The sequence below is a fragment of the Typopeltis vanoorti genome, chromosome 12 (genome assembly GCF_054136105.1).
Source record: "Typopeltis vanoorti isolate ZY-2024b chromosome 12, IOZ_Tvanoo_1.0, whole genome shotgun sequence".
Taxonomy (NCBI): domain Eukaryota; kingdom Metazoa; phylum Arthropoda; class Arachnida; order Uropygi; family Thelyphonidae; genus Typopeltis; species Typopeltis vanoorti.
This window is the reverse complement of record NC_143560.1, coordinates 105,842,402-105,861,998: the sequence shown is the minus strand read 5'-3', so window position 1 is coordinate 105,861,998 and position 19,597 is coordinate 105,842,402. Positions and strand designations below refer to the sequence as shown.

At 35.6% G+C, this 19,597-nt stretch overlaps 1 protein-coding gene across 1 annotated transcript in view; it reads left to right on the top strand.

Moving 5' to 3' along the window:
- The window catches only part of LOC150101107 (laminin subunit alpha lam-3-like), a 789,889-nt gene that overhangs the window by 389,386 nt on the left and 380,906 nt on the right, over nucleotides 1-19,597 (top strand). Inside the window, exon 27 of the mRNA XM_090402236.1 lies at nucleotides 1,966-2,136. Coding sequence (XP_090258362.1) covers nucleotides 1,966-2,136 — 171 coding nt within the window. The remainder of the gene's footprint in view (nucleotides 1-1,965; nucleotides 2,137-19,597) is intronic.

Below are 19,597 nucleotides of genomic sequence, written 5' to 3'. Positions count from 1 at the left end.
TGATGCCACTGATATATGTGGGTGGGTGGCCTGAAAAGTTCTTGGCCTCATCCATAAATGGCAACACTATCGGCAACATTTTTTTTCTAAGTTGGTATATCTGTCATAGACATCAATGTAAAATTTCAAGTCATTCTATCAAGTAGTTTTTTTTTATATAGCTGTTGAAAGCCAAAGGGTTGTCTGTATCCCTTGAAATGGGATAATGGCACTGGAGCATCGCTGGAATAAATGTATTAGTCTTAAGGGAGATTATGTTGAAAAATAAAAATAATTTTGAAATTATAAATTCATTTTTTATTGTTAGGCTGAGAACTTTTCAGACCATCCACGTATATATATACAAAATACCGCTCTACAACTGCAATCAACTCTTGATTCGAAGAAAAATGCTGACCAGTGAGGAAGAGTTTTAATTTTGGGAAGACACAGAAGTCAGATGGAGCCAAATCTGGGGAATTGGGTGGATATTCCAACAATTCAAAGTACAAATCCCTTAAATTTCCCATTGCCAACACACCTTTGTGGGCAGGTGTATTGTCCTGATGAAAGATGATTTTTTTTCTTCTGCTAACCTGTCTTTTGTCATGAATGTTTTCATCTAGTCTGGTTAAAAGATTGTAATAATATTCCCTGGTTATTGTTTTACCCTTTTCAAGATAATTAGTGAACAAAATGCTTTTAGCATCCCAAAACACCAATGCCATGACCTTTCCTGCTGATGGAACCAACTTTTGTCTTCTTTGGTGCTGAACAACTGGCTTCTGTCCAATGTTTTGACTGCTGTTTGGATTCTGGTGTGTAATAGTGAATCCAAGTCTCGTTCATAGTAATAAATCGATGCACGAAATCAGTTTTATTCTTGTTAAAACACTCCAAGCACTGTTTAAAAATTTTCATGTGAGTGAGTTTTTGATCTGCTGTGAGTAAGTGCAGCACCCATGTTGCACAAAGCTTTTTCATTTACAATTATTCATGCAAAATATATCCTACACATTCTTTTGAAATGCCTATAGTCTCAGCAATTTCACACACTTTGACTCGCCAGTCATCCAATATCATATCGTGCACTCAATCAATGATTTCTGGTGTTACACTTTTCGGACATCCTTCACATGGATCATCTTCAAGGCTGATACGGCCACGGTTAAACTAGGCAGCCCATTTCTTAATTGTTGAAAATGAAGGAGAAGAGTGTCCATAAACTTTTATGAACTTCGAATGAATTTCTTTTAGAGCTTAACCTTCTTTTACAAAGAATTTTATAACCGCTTGATACTCAATTTTATCCATTTCAAGGGATACAGACAACACTTTTGCTTCAGATAACTGTATAAAAAAACTACTTGATAAAATGACTTGCAATTTCACATGGATGATTAGGACAGATATACCAACTTAGAAAAAAAAATCTTGCTGATAGTGTTGCCATCTATGGTCGAGGCTGAGAACTTTTCAGACTACCCTCGTATACACACACCCATTTATATAACGTGTATATTTAATTATATTATTACTATTTGCTTTCTTTCCGCATCATCACGATGATATGCACTTATAATTCTAATACTTGGGTGAGAAAATGTAGGTGCAGCTGAGCCAAAAGCATGCTTTGTAGTTGTAGTCAATTTATTTAGTTTACTTTCTTGTTCTCCTTTATGTTCTGAATACAAACTTTTCAAGTTTATGTTTGTATTCATATCTTATTTTCAAATTTGCTTATCTTTTCTTATATCTGCTCACCCACTGAATCACTTTTACCCAATCGTAATAGCTACTTTTATCTAATTTATCCTTCTTAACAAATAAATTCAGATAGATATATGTATATACTTCAGGAATGAATATTTTCATTCCGTCTGCTCTTCAAACTTGCTATGATTTGTACAGACCAGTCTGATATTCTCATCTTAGCTATCGAGACAAGTGGAAATATATATTTATATATATATACCTACTTTTCAGAAAACAGTGCCTCCTCGAGAAGTGACTATGGAAATAGGAGATTCAGAAATTTCTACTTTATTTGGATTTAGGATTATTCCAGGGCAAACAGGCAGTGCTCGAATGGCAATACCGTATGTTCTTGATCAACCAATTTATTGGAATTTACCTTCAGAATTTCTAGGTGATAAGGTAAGAAAATTTAACTCAGTACCAGTAATAATATATGATACAATATATTTAAAGTATAAATATATCATCATATTTGGAATACCTTTTAACCTTGTGGAGGTCGTGGCTGATCTGACAGATAATAAACAAATTGTTTAATATAAGTATTCTTACACATATCCAGTGTATAGGTTGGAGGTCATGACTAGCTGTGCATGCATATATTACAAGCGATATTCCACACTGCTTATGCGGTCAGTTTTGGTTTATCATGCGTTATGTAAAGATGTGTGATATTTGATAGTAAATTGTATCTGAGAGATACTAGCAAACTCCAATGTCAATATAGTATTGGTTTTGTTTTTTTAATTTACCATTAAAAATGCCTGGAAAAATATATTGATTGGATAATCCATCAGATGTTGAAGAGATTCAGCGATTTTGTTACTAGAGTCCAATGATGAGAATGATAGAGTCGAATGCGAAGTGAAAGTGATATTTGATAATAAATTGTATCTGAGAGATACCGTGAACTTCGATGTCAGTATAGTATTTGTTTAGTTATTGTTTTTTTCTTTGTTTCTGTTCAATAATTTCTAGATTGTAACTGAAAATAAATAAATCATCATGTATTATATTTGCAGTGGTTTTTTTTTAAGTTTTATCGCATTTTAGCACATACTAGTAATGAATCTATCTCTTAGATACACACGACCTAACCTACGCTGCAATTTTTTTGACCGTGACTTCCACAGGGCTAAGAGATGTATAGATATGACAGTCCAGTATAATCACTGGTTCATTCCTGTGAATAGTTTGTTCCTAACTGGTCTGCATTCTAGGTTCTTATTTGATCTGCTTTTATTCTTCTGTCTTCTAAAACATTGTTTCTGAAACTGTGTTCCACGAAATCCTAGGGTTTGTCTAAAACTTGTAGAGGTTTACCAGAGTACACAGACATTTATAGCTTGTGTTGATATAGTTTCTGAAAGAAAAAAAAAAACTTCGATGAATAAGGGAAATACTATTTTTTAAAAAAATTCAATTGACTTCTTTCTAGAACAGTTATATTAATTTACTATTTGTAATATTATGTTTCATGTGTGAAGTGCTTAAGGATCAAAACTGTATTATTGAGAAGAGATTCCACATAGCATTTGAAGGAATGCAGAGAACTGACCAGGGCTTCTGATCTTATCATGATGCACCCTGTTAGGTATCTACCTGGATATGAACGAACAAGAAGGGGCTTGCAATTTGGGATTTAGCCGACTAATTGATCGGCTAAATTCCAAATTGCCAGCAAAAACAAAGGCTCCTATTGGTTTTACCAGGGAACCAGGCAACAAATCCTGAAACATATCACAACTCAACATCACCACAGTTTAAGATTGGTACTATCAACATAAGAAGCCTGAATAGCAAAGAAATGGAGCTAGCAGAAGAATCGGATAAGTATAAGTACAAAAACACAAACTGGTGAAATCTTTCTAAGCAATAAATACAAAATGTTATATTCAGGCAATAGCAATCAGGGAAAAGAAGGAGTAGCTAAGGGAAGATGGTCCTTGTTAGAGATCTAAACAACAGAATAGGAAATGGTTAGCAGATATATAACAGTGTTTTGGAGGAATGCAGAGAAAAAAAGAGCAAAGCTAATAATAATGGCAAATAAATGTTGGATTTCTGCTCAGGACATGGACTGGTTATTGCTAACACAATGTTCTAACATAAAAATGTGCACAAATTCACATGGAGAGAAGAGGCAAGGAATAAGAAACGTCTCATTGACTGTGTTATTGTTGGCGGTGATGTTTTTTACATGGTGCAGGACACCAGAGTATACAGAGGATTTGAAATTGGAAGTGATCACTATTTAGTCTTGAGCAGAATAAAATTGAATTTTGTATTGAAAAGAAGAACGCTTAAGAAAGTTTTAAAGTGAATAAAAGTTGAACAGCTCTCAGATGTGAACTGTAGACTAACACATGCAAACATTATTCAAGAAAAAATGAAAGAGTTTGAGAACTGGAACCAAACCTTGGAGATTCAATGGCAAGCCTTGAAGAAAACCCAGATTGATTCAGCCAGAGAGGCATGTGGTGAGGTTGTCTGCAAGGATAGAAAAATCAGAACTCCATGGTGTACACAGGAAGTTAATTGGAAGTGAAGGAAAAGAAGACAGCATCAAAAGTTCGTGGCAAATAAGACAGCTTGTGCTCTTAGAGAATACAGAGACAAATATAAGAAAGCTAAACACTGTCTAAAACTAGCTAAACAAAAGTCATGGGAGGACTTTGGCAAGAACATAGAAAATAAATATCAAGAAGGTGGCTAGATTTTCTGGAGGTTGTTGAAGAAGCTCAGAAATGGAGGAAAGAGTGCATTAAAAGGAATTAGAGATGATAAAGGCAACATGAAAACTAGAGAAAAAGATCCTTGATGTATGGAGTAATTACTTTGAAAAACTGCTAAATGAACCAATCAGTGACAACACAGTGGTTAAAACACACTCAACAGGCATGCATTCAAGAATACATATCCATACTTGGAATAGAAAAAAAAAGCCATCAAAAACCTGAAATGTGAAAAGGCTGTGGAAGTAGATGATATTCAATCACTGATGTTCAAGTATGGAGGTATAATAGTATTGCAGTGGCTGCACCACATAGTTCCGAAGGCCTGGACAGAGGGATGAATTCCAGATGATTGGAGTAGAGTTTTCATCGTACCCATATGTAAAAAAGGGAAATAAAACCGAATGTGAAAATTAGATAGGTATATCTCTACTGATTATTCCTTATAAGATTTATGCAAGTATACTTGAGAAACTGTTGAGAAGGGTTGTGTAAGGGAAACTTAGTGAACAAACCGGAATCAGGCCAAATAGAGGCTGTCAGGATCAGATTTTCACTTTACGACAAATAGTTTAGAAATCATGGAATATAACAAATATCTATATTTGAGTTTTGTAGACCTGCAAAAGGTATATGCCAAGGTGTGAAGAGGAAAGCTATTCAATACACTACAGTTTTATGGTGTCAATGGGGCATTATATCAAGCAATACTTAGTATTTGTTTGAGTTGTAAGTCAGCGGTTAGAACCGAAGGAAGTACAGGAAGATGGTTTGATGTTAAATCTGGAGTCAGGCAATGATGTATATTATTCTCTCTGTTATTCATTATGTATCTGGATCACATTATGATGGAAAGTGGTATTAAACCTGATATCAAAATTGGAGATGTTAATCTCAGCTGTTTACTTTATTCAGATGATGTTATACTTTTAAATAAATCCAGTACAAGTCTGCAAGATTCCCTGACTAAATTGAGTAACTGTTGTAATAAATTTGGTATGAAAATGAGCAATAACAAGACAAAGACATTAAAAATGGGCAGAAACATTGAAAATATCAACTGTATCGTAATGGAGAACCTATAGAACAAGTAAAACATTTCAGCTACTTAAGTACAATTTTTAGTGAAGATGGTAAATTAATTATGGAAATAGACAACAGAATCAATAAAGCCAGTATGGTAGGAGGTAAACTTAATAAATTTATATGGAATAAGAGAGAAATTCATCAAAACAGTAAATTAGCTCTATACAAGACAGCATTCACACTAATTTTAACTTATCAATCTGAGAGCTGGGTTAGAAATAAAACACTTGACAAAAGACGAGAGATCACAGATATGAGTGTCCTGAGAAATATTAGAGGCATGAATAGATGGCATTAATGGCAATATCATGTTAAAAATGAGGATATTAGGAAAGAACTTGACACTGTTAGCATCTAGGAATGTGCTAGCAGAGATAATCTCAGTTGGTATGGTGACTTAAACAGAATGGCAGAGTAAAGATTAGCAAATCAAGTGTTCCATGCCAGGTTGGCAGGAAAAAGACTCAGAGGAAGACGAAGATGTAGGTGGATTGATATAGTAAAAAGTTCCTTAGAAGGCAGAAATATGAGATCTGATAATGTTGGAGTCTTGACAGATAACAGATTGATTTGGAGGAAAATTGTTAATAGGAAGTTATTAATGATGTAAATTTTTCATGTAGTACTATCATAATATCCTGTACGCTCTTTGAAGGTACATGTTATGAATTTGAAGATAGTGATTATAATGTATCATATGTTTTCTGGATTAAAATATTTTCAGCTCAGAGTTTATTTGTCATATTTTCTTTCCAGTAATTTTTATGAAAATTTTCATAAGGGTTCTGCAAAAAAGGTATAATTTTATGTAGAGCTTCATATTTCTCAAAAAGTTTAAGAAAAAACATTGTTCTAAAGATTTCCTAACTGCATTAGACCATCTCCATTTCATCATTCTCCTAATTTGGGCTTTTTTCCCCCTGCCATTTTTGTTTTAAATACCTATTTTTCTAATTAAAGATAGGTATTCTAGTATTTCTTAGTCTTTGATCTTTTGATGACAAATCTGAAATCTGAAAACACATCCCAACTCAACATCAGCAGAGTTAAAGATTGGTACTATCAACACAAGAAGCCTGAATGGCAAAGAAATGGAGCTAGCTGAGGAGTTATTACATAAGTACCAGATCGACATAATTGGGGTGACTGAAACAAAAAAGACCAAAACTGGTGAGATCTTTCTGAGCAATAAATACAAAATGTTATATTCAGGCAATGACAATCAAGGAAAAGAAGGAGTAGCCATAGTATTCAACACTAAATATGAGGCTAATTTTCTTGAATTGCAGCCAGTCTCAAGTAGAGTGATGTGGGCAAATATGAGAATGAGGAACTGGACAATGAGACTTATTTGTGCCTATGGTCCCACAAAAGGTTTTACTAAGGTAGAAGTGGAGGAATTTTTTGATGCTTTAGAGAAAGCAACTGACACAATGGAAAAGGAAAAGTTGGTCCTTGTTGGGGATCTAAATAGCAGAGTGGAAAATGATTGTCAGACATGCAAAAATATTTTGGGAAAATTTGGAGAAAAGAGCAAAGCTAATGTTGGTTTTTGTGCAAAAAAAATTCCATTGCCACATACATCATCATGTTAAATATTAATTCGCTTCATTCATTCAAGAAGGTGCTCTCAGTAGCACTATATTGTTTCCATAACTCCCTGCCTAGTTTTAAAGCTGCACTCATAATCTGGATCATTTTTTATGAGTTGGTTCATAATTTGCATGATTGTACTAAGAATGCCTGTACTAAGTCTGTACATCATGTTCAGAATCAGAGGCTGTAGATTTTGCCTGAATGTCTTGCTCAGCATGTCTCAAAGATCATTGTTTCTAACTTTGTGTGTGTGTGTCTTTTCTCTCTGTGGTTGTCATTATAACCTCTAAATCAAAAAATCAGAATACTCAATGTGTTGTGAATGATATTGTGAATTAAAATGTTGTGAATTTCTATGAAATAAATTAGAATTTGCAGTTCTAATGTATTGCATAGAAAATAATTATCCCCAGATAGTGAAAGGCAGAAGCGCAAAAGCTTCTTATCGAACTTAACCAGCCGTTCTTCTGTTTGCTGTGCCTTCCTTCGGTAAAACAACTTCTGAACATAGGTAAACATGTCAAAAGCCTCGAACATCAATGCTTTAATAAAATTTTTATCTCCAAAATATGTGCAGTCGAAGCTAAGCTAGAACAAATTGAAAACCAGTGCAATGCAAGCTCCACTCCGCCAGTGAAAGAACTTCACGATCTAATCGCATCAATGGTAAATGACTTGATGGAGGCTAAACACAAAAAACTCAATGCCATCATTTTTAATTTCCCGACGGAAAACGGAAAATCATTACAAGAGGACATCAACAAACTAGCTGACGAATGCAATATCGATCCTAAGAATATCGTCAGGTGGCATCGTTTCGAGCCTATAAATAAAAGGAAGGACGGTACGAACTTTCCACGCCTAGTAAAAGTGACTTGCGACATGCCGACAAGCACATCAAAAATAATAATAGCGATCATCAACAAGTTCAAAGACACCTGTCCCCAATTGCGCATACATGCACAACCAGACCTATCATTTTCGCAAAGGGAACAAAGACGCCAGCTTTGAAGACAACTCGAAGAAAAATGTCAAAATGGTGACAACAGTTGGACCATCGACTACAGACAAGATAAACTGGTGAAAAAACCAAGCGATGCCCCTAGCAGCCACCATGGAGACCAGCCAGGCACCGCATAGGAAACGTGCAAGACCCATGCGGTCCAACATACGACTCACAAAACCCTACACATCCACTTCACCAACATCTGTGGCCTAAACTCCAACCTAGTGTTCCCTACCACCTACAGTCTACCAAACCCCACCTACTCTTCCTGGCAGAAACAAATCTCACTGCCCCCCCCCCCCCCCCCCCCAACATTGCTTATCTCAACCCTTCAAACTACACACTCTTCAACTACTTTCATCCCAAGGATGGTATCTGTGCATACATCCGCTCTGATGTACCTTGCCAGAGAGCAGCCAACCTAGAATCACCCAACTTTAACCTCTGTTGGTTGAAAATATCCCTTCCCCGCTCAGTCCAATTTATCTGTGTCTCTAATCGCTTCCCCAACCACCCTGAGCTCTAATTTCCTTTCCCTAAAAATCGATTTTCTCCAATCCCACTTTCCCAACAGTGAAATCATCCTCCATTTTAACGTCCACAACACTAGCTAGCTTTCCTCCTCCAGTTGTACAGATCTTGCAGGCAGCTATGCCAAAACATTTGCCATCACCAATGACCTTACACAACTTGTCCAGATGCCAACCAGAATACCAGATAACCCAAACCACTCCCCAAACATCCTAAATCTCTTCCTCACCAATGACCCCTCCAAATACATAGTGAAAGTAGTGAGTCCCCTGGGCAATTCTGACCACAACTAGTGCTCATCTCCTCCCCCATGCAACAACGTTTACACAGACACTCCCATACGAGTAGTTTGGCACTATAACAGTGCCAAGTGGAACAGCCTCCGCAACTTCTATGCCGCATTCCCACGGTTGAACTATTGCTTCCAGCCTTCCAACCCAAACATATGCACTGAGCTTATTACCAAAGTAATCCTCACTGGCATGAATACATACATTTCACACAGCACTCTGAACTGCCATTCGCTAACGAAACCCTGGTTCCAAAAGACTCCAAGGCTGTAGAGATAAAACACCAGACATACCACAACTGGCTGAAATCAAAAACCCCATCCTCCTTCAAAGCTTACATCGAAGCCCATAATAGATGCAAAAAAAAAAAAAAAAAAAAAAATCAACACTTCAAAAACAGAGTTCGAAAGAGTAAAAAGCAGGAAATTAGCAGCCCCAAGCCTTTTGGTCTCTTGCCAAAGCAATTGGCCGTAACTTCTGTCCAACACTATTCCCACCCCTATCACGCCTGGATGGCTCTACTGCATCATCACCCACAGAAAAAGCCAACCTTCTGTGGGTGATGACAATGGTAAATGTCCCCCAACCATTCCAGACACCCAACATACAATGCCCTCTATATCCTTTTGCCAGGATGAGATCAGAAAAAACACTGTCCAAATTAGACACAAAAAAGTCTCCTGGCCCTGATGGCATTCCCCCAATTGTTCTGAAAGTTTGTGCTCCAGAACTGACCCCTATCCTATGTCACCTATATATACTCTCCTACTCCACTGGAATCTATCCCACAAACTGGAAATTGGCCTATATTCAGCCCATTCCCAAGAAGGGTGACAAGTCGCTGCCATCCAATTACCCCCCTATCTTGCTCACCTCAGTCCTGTCAAAAGGTAATGGAAAAAATCATCAATCCCCAACTCCTTCACTATAAATGACTGTCAGTATGGATTCCGCCACTGCCGATCAACAGGAGATCTACTCACATATGTCACCCATCTCTGGACAAATACAATGGAGAGACTTGGTGAATCTCAAGTGGTTGCACGATAGCTCCAAAGCCTTTGACTGGGTCTGGCACAAAGGCCTACTAGGCAAGCTACCATCATTCGGCCTGACCCATGACTTCTGTAGGTGGATTGCCAGTTTTTTGTCTGGACTCACCCTGTGTGTGATGGTGGACGGCTCCCTATCCTCTCACCACCAAATTAATGCTGGGGTCCCACAAGGTTCTGTTCTCTCACCAACTTCTCTCACAAAGCTCTCTCAAAATGCTCGACTCAATACAGAGGAGAGCAATTAGACTTAGCAACGCTCCATCCATTAGCAACTCTCTCCCCCCACTTTCACACAGATGTATGGTCTCTGCAGTATGTATATTCTACAAATATTTCCATGGGAAATACTCATCCAAAATAACATCAATAACTCCTCTGCTCAATACTAAACTCATTGGAACACATGCAGCTGCTGCACAACATCCCTTCACAGCACACCTAGAAACAAACAGAACAAATTTCTTTTCCTCTTCCTTCATCCCTGCAACTGCTGCACTGTGGAACAGTCTCCCACCTGCTGTGTTTCCCAAGGAATGCAATTTAGTCATTCAAATCAAATGTAAACAAATTCCTCCTTTCCCAACCCATTACCCATACACAGTACTGATGTACTATAGGTTAACCAACCAACCTCCAGTGTATGGGCCCAACATTAAAAAAAAAATAAAAAAAATAAATACAATTTAAGTTCAGACAGTGAAGCAAGGCTTCAGCACTCTCTTTAAACGAACATTCAAATTTATAGTGACACCTAAGGAATAGGTACAGACCACAGTTTTATTGTGATCCATATCTATTATGCTATGCCATGCCAGATTTCTCAGATTTCCTGTTGTTGATATAAGATTGGTGTTCTCGTATTCTTTTTTCCACTGAGCATGCAGTTTGTCCAAAGTAAAAACAATAGCAGTCATAAGGAACTTAAGAGAAGCCAAGAAGAGTTGGGGGGGGGGGGGATTTATCTTTCTTTGGAAGACAAAAACCATGATAATATGTTGATAGCAAGAAAAGCAGTCACTAAATTCTATTTAGTATTTATGGGTTCTGAGATGCCAGAAGTGGATGGGATAGGGACTCAACTTATTGTTTCCTTGTTATGTGAGCTAATATTATAGGAATCAAAAAGACATGTGGTCCCTGAGAAGCCGTTGAGTTTTATATATATATCATTTCATGTTTAAGAGTTTTTGCTGTAATTTTTGAGGTGTAGAACATATAGTATAAGCACGTCATACTAAAGTTTTGATTATTCCAGTCTTCTGCGAGGGATGGTGATCAGATGGATGTTGAATGTAGCATCTGGTGCAAGTATGCTTTCGATAAATGGAAGCAATTAGTTCACCTGATGATGAGCAGAGGAGTAGAATATCTAAGAAGAATAATTTGTCTTTTTTCTATATCTCTAGTAAATATAATTTATGGGTGTAGATTGTAATGATGGTCTGTAATATATGGCTTTAAATAAATATTATTTACTTATTTCCTTGTGTTTTCATGTGAAGTAGAGAAGACTAATAATCACCATCATCAAATTCCTAATATGTATCCTTGGAGGATGTACAGGATACTATGATGGCACAGCATGAAAAGTTTACGTTGCTGCTAACTTCCTATTGACAGCCTTCCTCCAAATTACTCTGTTATCTGTTAGGATTCCAATATTGTTTTTATATTTTTGTCTTCTAATGATTAACACTTCTAACTGCATCAATCTACCTACATCTTGTTCTTCCTGTGGATCTTTTTCTTGTTATCTTAGTAACAAATGCCATCTGTCTACTTCCCTAATTTTTCTTAGAACTCTCATATCTGTGGCCTCTGTTATTGATCAACTATTTTATTTCTAAACCAGCTCTCGTATCCAAAAGTTAAAATTGATTTGAATACTATTGTATACAGTTGTTTTTGTATTTTGATTAATTTTTCTCTTATTCCATACAAATTTGTTCATTTGACTCCCCCACCATACTGGCTTTGCTTATTCTGTTGTCTGTTTCCATTAGAAATAGATAACAACAGAACATATTCTCACTCACTCACTCACTCACACACACTGTAATTAGTTGCACAATAAAGATCCTTTGTTTGCAGTATTGGATGCACATAATACAACACCTATGAATTATTATTAATTTATTTGGTGTGAGGAATGTATTTATATTCACACCTATTCTTTCCCCTCTTTTAACATGTCTTGATGATTTGCCATTTTGCACTTTGTCTTTTGGTATCCAGATCATACTGGATGCACTAACTGTTACCATCAGTAATAATATTGCTTACAAAACCAAGTGCAGTATTAAAGCTTGAACAAATCTTTGCAAGCATATAGATGACTGAATTTTCTTCTTCATGCAATACAGTGTGGAGCAAACTTCATGCAGATCTTCCTTATTCTCTGGCCTATAATAATTACGAAACTTATTTATTCCACAGTCACATTTAACTTCCTATCATTCTCAGCATAATCAGCAGTGAAATATTATTCACTGCTGAATTATTAAACACCTGTGAATTATTATTAATTTATTTGTGTGTGAGGAATGTATTTGTATTCACACATATTCTTTCCCCTCTTTTAACATGTCTTGATGATTTGCCATTTTGCACTTTGTCTTTTGGTCTCCAGATCATACCGGATGCACCAACTGTTGCCATCAGTAATAATACTGTTTACAAAACCAAGTGTAGTTTTGTAAACAGTATTATTACTGTTTACAAATTTTCTTCTTCATGTAATACAGTGTGGAACAAACTTCATGTAGATCTTCCTTATTCTCAAGCCTATAATAATTCCAAAACTTATTTATTCCACACTCACATTTAACTTCCTAGCATAATCAGCAGTCAATGGTTAGTAAACTGTGTGCTTTATTCGTTAATTTAGGGGTGCAGTTGATTTTCAGTCATCTATCTTTGTTCCATTCTTTCATTTTTTGACATTAAACCCAATGCATTAATAATGTCATTAAAAAAAAAAAAAAAAAAACTGAAAATTAAGGCCAACTTCAGTTGAGATTCCCAAGGTCAAAATTCTGTTTTTTTCTTGTGCTCTCTTAGGGAACAATACTTGCATGTCTGATTTTTTTTTTTTTTTTTTTTTTTTTTTTCCCATAGTGTGTCATCATCAAATTCCTCAGTGTAGTGTATATGATCTTTTGATAGTACATGTAAAGGTATATCATTTCTAACTTCCTATCAACAACTTTCCTCCAGATTAGCCTGTTATGGTTCAACATTCCAATATTATCAGAACTTATATTTCTGTCTTCGAAGGCACTTTTTACTGTATGAATTCTTCTACATCTTGGCCTTCCTCTGGGTATTTTTCCTGCCATCCCTGCAAAGAACACTTATTTTGCTAATCTTTCCTCTCCCATTCTGTTTAAGTAGCCATATCACCAGAAATTAACTCTGTTAACACATTTCTAAATACTAACAGTGTCATGTTCTTTCCTAATATCCTTGTTTTTAATATGATACTGCCATTAATTCCTTCTCTTCGGTCCCCTAATCTTTCTCAGCATTCTCATATCTATGGGCTCCAGTCTTTGATCAAGAGTTTTATTTCTGACCTTGCTCTCAGATCCATAAGTTAAAATTAGTTTGGATACTGTCTTGTATGTAGCTTGTTTAGTGTTTTTACTAATTATTCCATATAAATTTGTTCAGTTGACTTCCTCTCATACCAGCTAATTCCGATGTCTATTTCCAAATTTAGTTTGTCATCTTCACTAAAAATTGTGCCTAAATAACTAATATGTTTTACTTGTTCTATAGGTTTTCCATTCAGGATGCAGCTGATGTTTTCAATGTTTCTGCCTATTTTCATTGTCTTTGTCTTGTTAGTGCTCATTTTCATACCAAATTTATTACAACAGTTATTCATTTTAGTCAAGGAATCTTGCAGACTTGTCCTGGATTTATTTAGGAGTATAACATCATTTGCATAAAGTACAGAGCTAAGATTAACATCTCCAATTTTGATATCAAGTTTAATATCCCTTTCCTTCATAATGTGATCCATATAGATCAGGGGGCAGGGAACTTTTTTACCTATTACCCCAAAATATATTTATTTGTGCCGACGTTATCCCATTGATTTGAAAGGGAGAAAATCATAGATTATTTAAATTCAAAAGGTTTATTGAATCTATTTATATGGAGAATACAATTATAAATATAAAAAGCATAAAATAAATGCAATAAAATAAATTAATATCCTCATTATGAAACAAAAGGATTTCTTTGAAAACTTTTTCACTTCAGGTTTTGGAGAAATGATGTTTCATTTTTGATACAATAACATCAAAATTGGGGCATTTTGATGTCAGAGCAATTTGGATACTGTCTCTGGGATCCAATCGATTTCTCTGCTTTGTTTTCATGTTCATTAGAGTGAAAAATCCTTGTTCGCAAAGATAGGTTGTCGCAAAAGGCAGCAACTTTTTGACTGCCTCCTCATGTGCAGTTTTGAAAGCCTTTGCAGCTATTGACATCCAAAAATATGACAGATCTGCTTTGTTTTCAAATTCAATACCGTGCTTCATTATTGGATCGAAGTTCAAGAAGTGCCTCTGCCACCCTTGAGGCTCTTCTGGTACATCAGCAATTTCACATTTTAAGGGATCTACAACCCAACTGATGTATGTGAATCAAGATCTGGAAAGTAATCAGAGAACTGCTCTTTGAGTTTGGTAAGATGCCTTATAACTGTATCCTTGATGTCGTTAAAAGTAATATTTTCATAATCTTCCAAAAACAAAGCTAACTTTGAAAAGGCAGCTATTTTGTTTTGTTCTGCTTTCTGTCTCCAATATAAAAGCTTTAATCCAAACGCTGAAATCTTTTCTCTGGCTGAAATTATATCGATGTTTTTTCCTTGCAATTCTTTGTTCAATGCATTCACATACTCAAAAATATCAGCTAAATATGCGAGATGTTGCAATCCACTAGGAGTTTGTAAACTTATCTGCGAGAACATGCTTTTGATCAACCATAAAAATTTCAAGTTCGGTTTTGTCTTTTAGGACATTTCCACATGAGAGCTACCTCACTTCTGTTATGATAAAGGAAGTCTGTATATTCAGCCTCACCATCTTTACATAATTCACGAAATAGTCGCGTGTTTAGTGCATGTCTTTTTACAACATTGAAAGCCTTGATAACATCATGCATGATGGCTTCCAGTGCAGTTTCCAAATGTTTCACAGGCAGTGCCTGGCGATGGATCATACAGTGGTTAACTTCAATTTTTGGATTATTCTCTCTCGCCAAAGCCGAAAAACCACTTACATGACCCAACATAGCTGGAGCTCCATCAACAGACACAGCAATGCAGTCTTCCCACGTTAAATTAATGTTAATAAAGTATTCATTAACTTTATTGAAGACATCAATTCCACGAGATCGCAACCCGAAAGGAGAACAAAACAACAATTTCTCTTCAATTGCATGTAAACCTTTGTAGCGAGCATACACCATCAGCTGTGAATTACTACTGACATCTGTAGTCTCATCAAGCTGAATAGCAAAGCATTTACTCTCTTTTATTGAAGAAATAACTTGTTTTCTCACATTTTCTGCTAAAATAGAAATTCTTTCTTTCACAACTTTTGCACACAAGGGCACTGAATTTAGTTTCATGGCTTCTTTCTGACCACACATAATCTCTGCCATTTTCAAAGCTGCTGGTTTAACCAATTCCTCACCAATAGTATATGGTTTCTTGTTTCTGGCAATCAACCAGGCCTTCAAAGCTCACTTTTGATGCGGAACGTTGATAGAATGTACCTTTCAAGTCTGTCCAGTCTTTGTCTTTTGACAGACATTTCCAAATTTACAAAGTATTCCAGCAGCTTGGAAGACAGATGTGGGTGCAAATTATCCAAGTGTTTCTTCAGTTGACTCTTTTTGAAAGATTCTGCAGTCAGTACTTTCAAAGAGACAACACACTGTGGTTTCATTATTCCTTTGTCTTCTATTTGTGTAAAGCCATAATTGAGGAACTCTTCCTGGTATATTCTTTTTCTAGTTGATGTCATCTGAAGGGTAAAAAAGACAGTGATTGAATTTAAGTTTATTTTTTATTTAAAGTTCATTTAAATTTACAATAATTTAATTGGTAAATGTGGCACTAAGACATGTCCTCAAGATGAAGGCAATATTTAATTATTTTATTGACCATTGAAAATTAATTGAGCAAGGAGAAAATATATTAATCAAATTATCGAACTAACATAAAACTAAAATATGGTTAATAAATGAAAATCTTACACTTAAAATAGAACTATTGAAATAAATTAAATTAAATAACTACTTAAATCCACTTACACAAAGCAAAAACACATGTCAAAAAATGAGGTTAAGGCTGGTAATAGACAACTGACAAATAATATCTGTTTAGCCACTTGACAACGCCTGAGCAACCAAATTGTTTGGAGTTCAACATGGCGTGACGTCTCCTAAACACGTATATTACATTGGCCAGATGCGGTGTTGCCAGAAAAAAAATTTCTGTCGTAATAAGGAACATGCTTTTTATATAATTTTATTTATGTCTATTGAGTCCTCATTATCCCCAAGAATTTCATTTTTACCCTTGGGGTAAAAATGAAATTCTTGGGGATAATTACACTTGGGGTAATTTACCCTGGTTCGCCGACCCCTGATATAGATGATAACAGTGGAGATAATGTACATCCTTGTTGCACACCTGACTTAACATCAAACCATCTTCCTGTACCTCCTTCAATTCTAACTACTAATTTGCAACTTTGATAGAGAACTGTGTATTGCTTGATATAATGTCCCGTATATGGTGTAAATGAAGCATTTACATTTATATGGTGTAAATAAAGCATTTTGAACAGCTTTCCTCTTGGCACCTTGTCATATGCCTTTTCCAGATCCAGATACAAAACTTAAATACAGATCCTTGTTATATTCCCATGAGTTCTCAATTATTTGTCTTAAACTGAAAATCTGATCCTGACAATCTGTTTAGCTTGAATCCAACTTGTTCTTCTCCAAGCTTCTCCTCCACAATTTTTCTTATCTGTTTACCAAGAATACTTAAATAAATATTACAGGAACACCCAGTAGAGAAATTTCTCTGTAATTCTCAATTAGCTTTATTCCCTTTTTTATAGATGGGTACTTATGAATGCTCTACTCCAATCATCTGGAACTTGACCCTTTCTCCAAGCTTTCTGAATTGTGCAGTGTAACCAATGCATCCACATTTTAGCATTTCTGATCGAATATCATCTACTTCAGTTGTCTTTCCACATTTCAGGTTTGTGATTGCTTTTGCTACTTCAAGTACAGATATATATTTTAGGTGGCATTCCTTTTGAATGTTTTCTACCACCATGGTGTTATCACTACTTGCTTCATATAGCAATCTTTGAAAGTAATTACTCCATACATCAAGAATATCTTTATCTTCAGTTTTCATATCCCCATTATCATCTCTAATTTTGCAGTATTCTTTTCTCCATTTCTGAGCTTTTTCCATAGACTCCAGAATATTTAACCACCTTCCTGATATTTATTTTCTATGTCCTTACTAAAGTCTTCCCATGACTTTTAACTAATTTTACGCAATGCTTTGCTTTCTTACTTTCTCTGTACTCTCTAAGAGCGCAGGCTGACTTATTTGACAGGAACTTTTGATATTTAATTTCCATGGTTTTCTGATTTTTCTATCCTTGAAGATTACTTCACCACATGCTTTTCAGGTGAATCCAAGTTTTCTTTAGGGTTTGCCACTGTATCCCCATGATGTTTTCAGACTCTTTCGGTTTTTTTGTGGATAATGTTTGTGTATCTGAGCCTACATTACACAAGTGATAGCTGTTCAACTTTGATTCATTACAAAATTTTCTTACACACCCTTCTTTTCAATATAGAAGTTAATTTTATCCTGCTCAACACTAAATGATGATTGCTTCTTATTTCAAATCTTCTGTATGCTCTGGTGTCATGAACCAGTGGGAAAACATCTCTATCAACAATAATGTAGTCATTGAGAATTTTCTTATTCTTTGCATCTTATCTTCATGTGAATTTATGCACATTTTTATGTAGGAACATGGTGGGTGTAATAACTAGTTCATGTCCTGAGTAGAAATCTAGCAGGTTTTTACTATTATTTTTAGCTTTGCTCTTTCTTCCAAAACATTGTTATATGTCTGCTAACTATTTCGTATTCTGCTGTTTAGAACTCCAACAAGGACCAACTTTTCCTTTTTTCATTGTGTCAGCTGGCTGCTCTAATGCTTAAAAAATTCCTCCACTTCCTCTTTAATAGAGCCTTCTGTGGGACCATATGTACAAATAAGTCTCATTGTCCAGTTCCCCATTTTGATATTTTTGATATTGCCTATCATTCAAGGTTATCAGGGCAAAAATATTTAATGTTGAATACTATTGCTACTCCTTTTCCCTGATTGTTATTGCTTGAATATAACATTTTGTATTTATTGCTTAGAAAGATTTCGCCAGTTTTTGCCTCTTTTTGTTTTAATTACCCCTATTATGTCGATCTGGCTTATCCAATTCTTCTGCTAGTTCCATTTCTTTTTTATTGATTCTTTTTATGTTGAAGGTGCCAATTTTGATCTCTGCTGATTTTAAGTTGGGGTTTGTTCCAGTAGCTGAATTTTTGCCGTTTGCTCTGGTTCCCTGAGAAAAACAATGGGGGCCTTGTTTAACTGGGTGATGCCCAAGCCAGCCTGAAATTCCATCATATTGCACCATCATTTTGAGTTATGGTTTAAGCCAATAAGAACACAATCTGGTTTGCTAAATCCCAAATTGCCAGTCCATCCTTTCTATTTAGTATTCAGGTAGATACCCAACGGGGTGCACCATGAGAAGGTGAGGATTGGACATCAAGTCAGAAGCCATGGTTGGTTCTCCGCATTCCCAAAAAGACCATGTGGAGGTCTCCTCCCAGTTATCCAGCCTTGACCCTTAAAAGCCATAGTATGTGTGTTTAAAAACAGAAGCTGTTAAGTAATTTTTTTTTTTAATTTTCCAAACATTTTTGCCCCGTATTTTGCATACGTTACATGGGCAACTCTCTGAGACTTGGTGCAGTAGTTGGTTTTAATTTGTTATTTTTGTGTAGGACACATGACATGTTTTCCTTTGAGAGTCTGTATCTTAACGATGTTACAATATTGTTTCTGATGGAGTTTTTAATCAGACTCTGGAATGATAAGGTGATATGCACAGAATAGCAAAGCAAAAGACAGGTTATAATTATTAACAGTTTTTAATTATTAATTTATTATTTTCATTTCAACTGCATGTTTGTGAACCTAAATTTTTAATAAATTACCCTTTACAGAGCAGAAATTTACATTTAATCTGAAATAGGTGATTTTACTATAATCACATGCGCTGAATCGAAAAATGGCAGTTACATTGTCCATCACTTACTATTTGCTTAAGAAAATATCTTTCAGCAGAAGTCATTAGCATTGAGCATCAAAAAGATGCAGCAGGTGTTCATAGTATTTGAGAGAGAGAAATATGCATTTGTTAATTCTA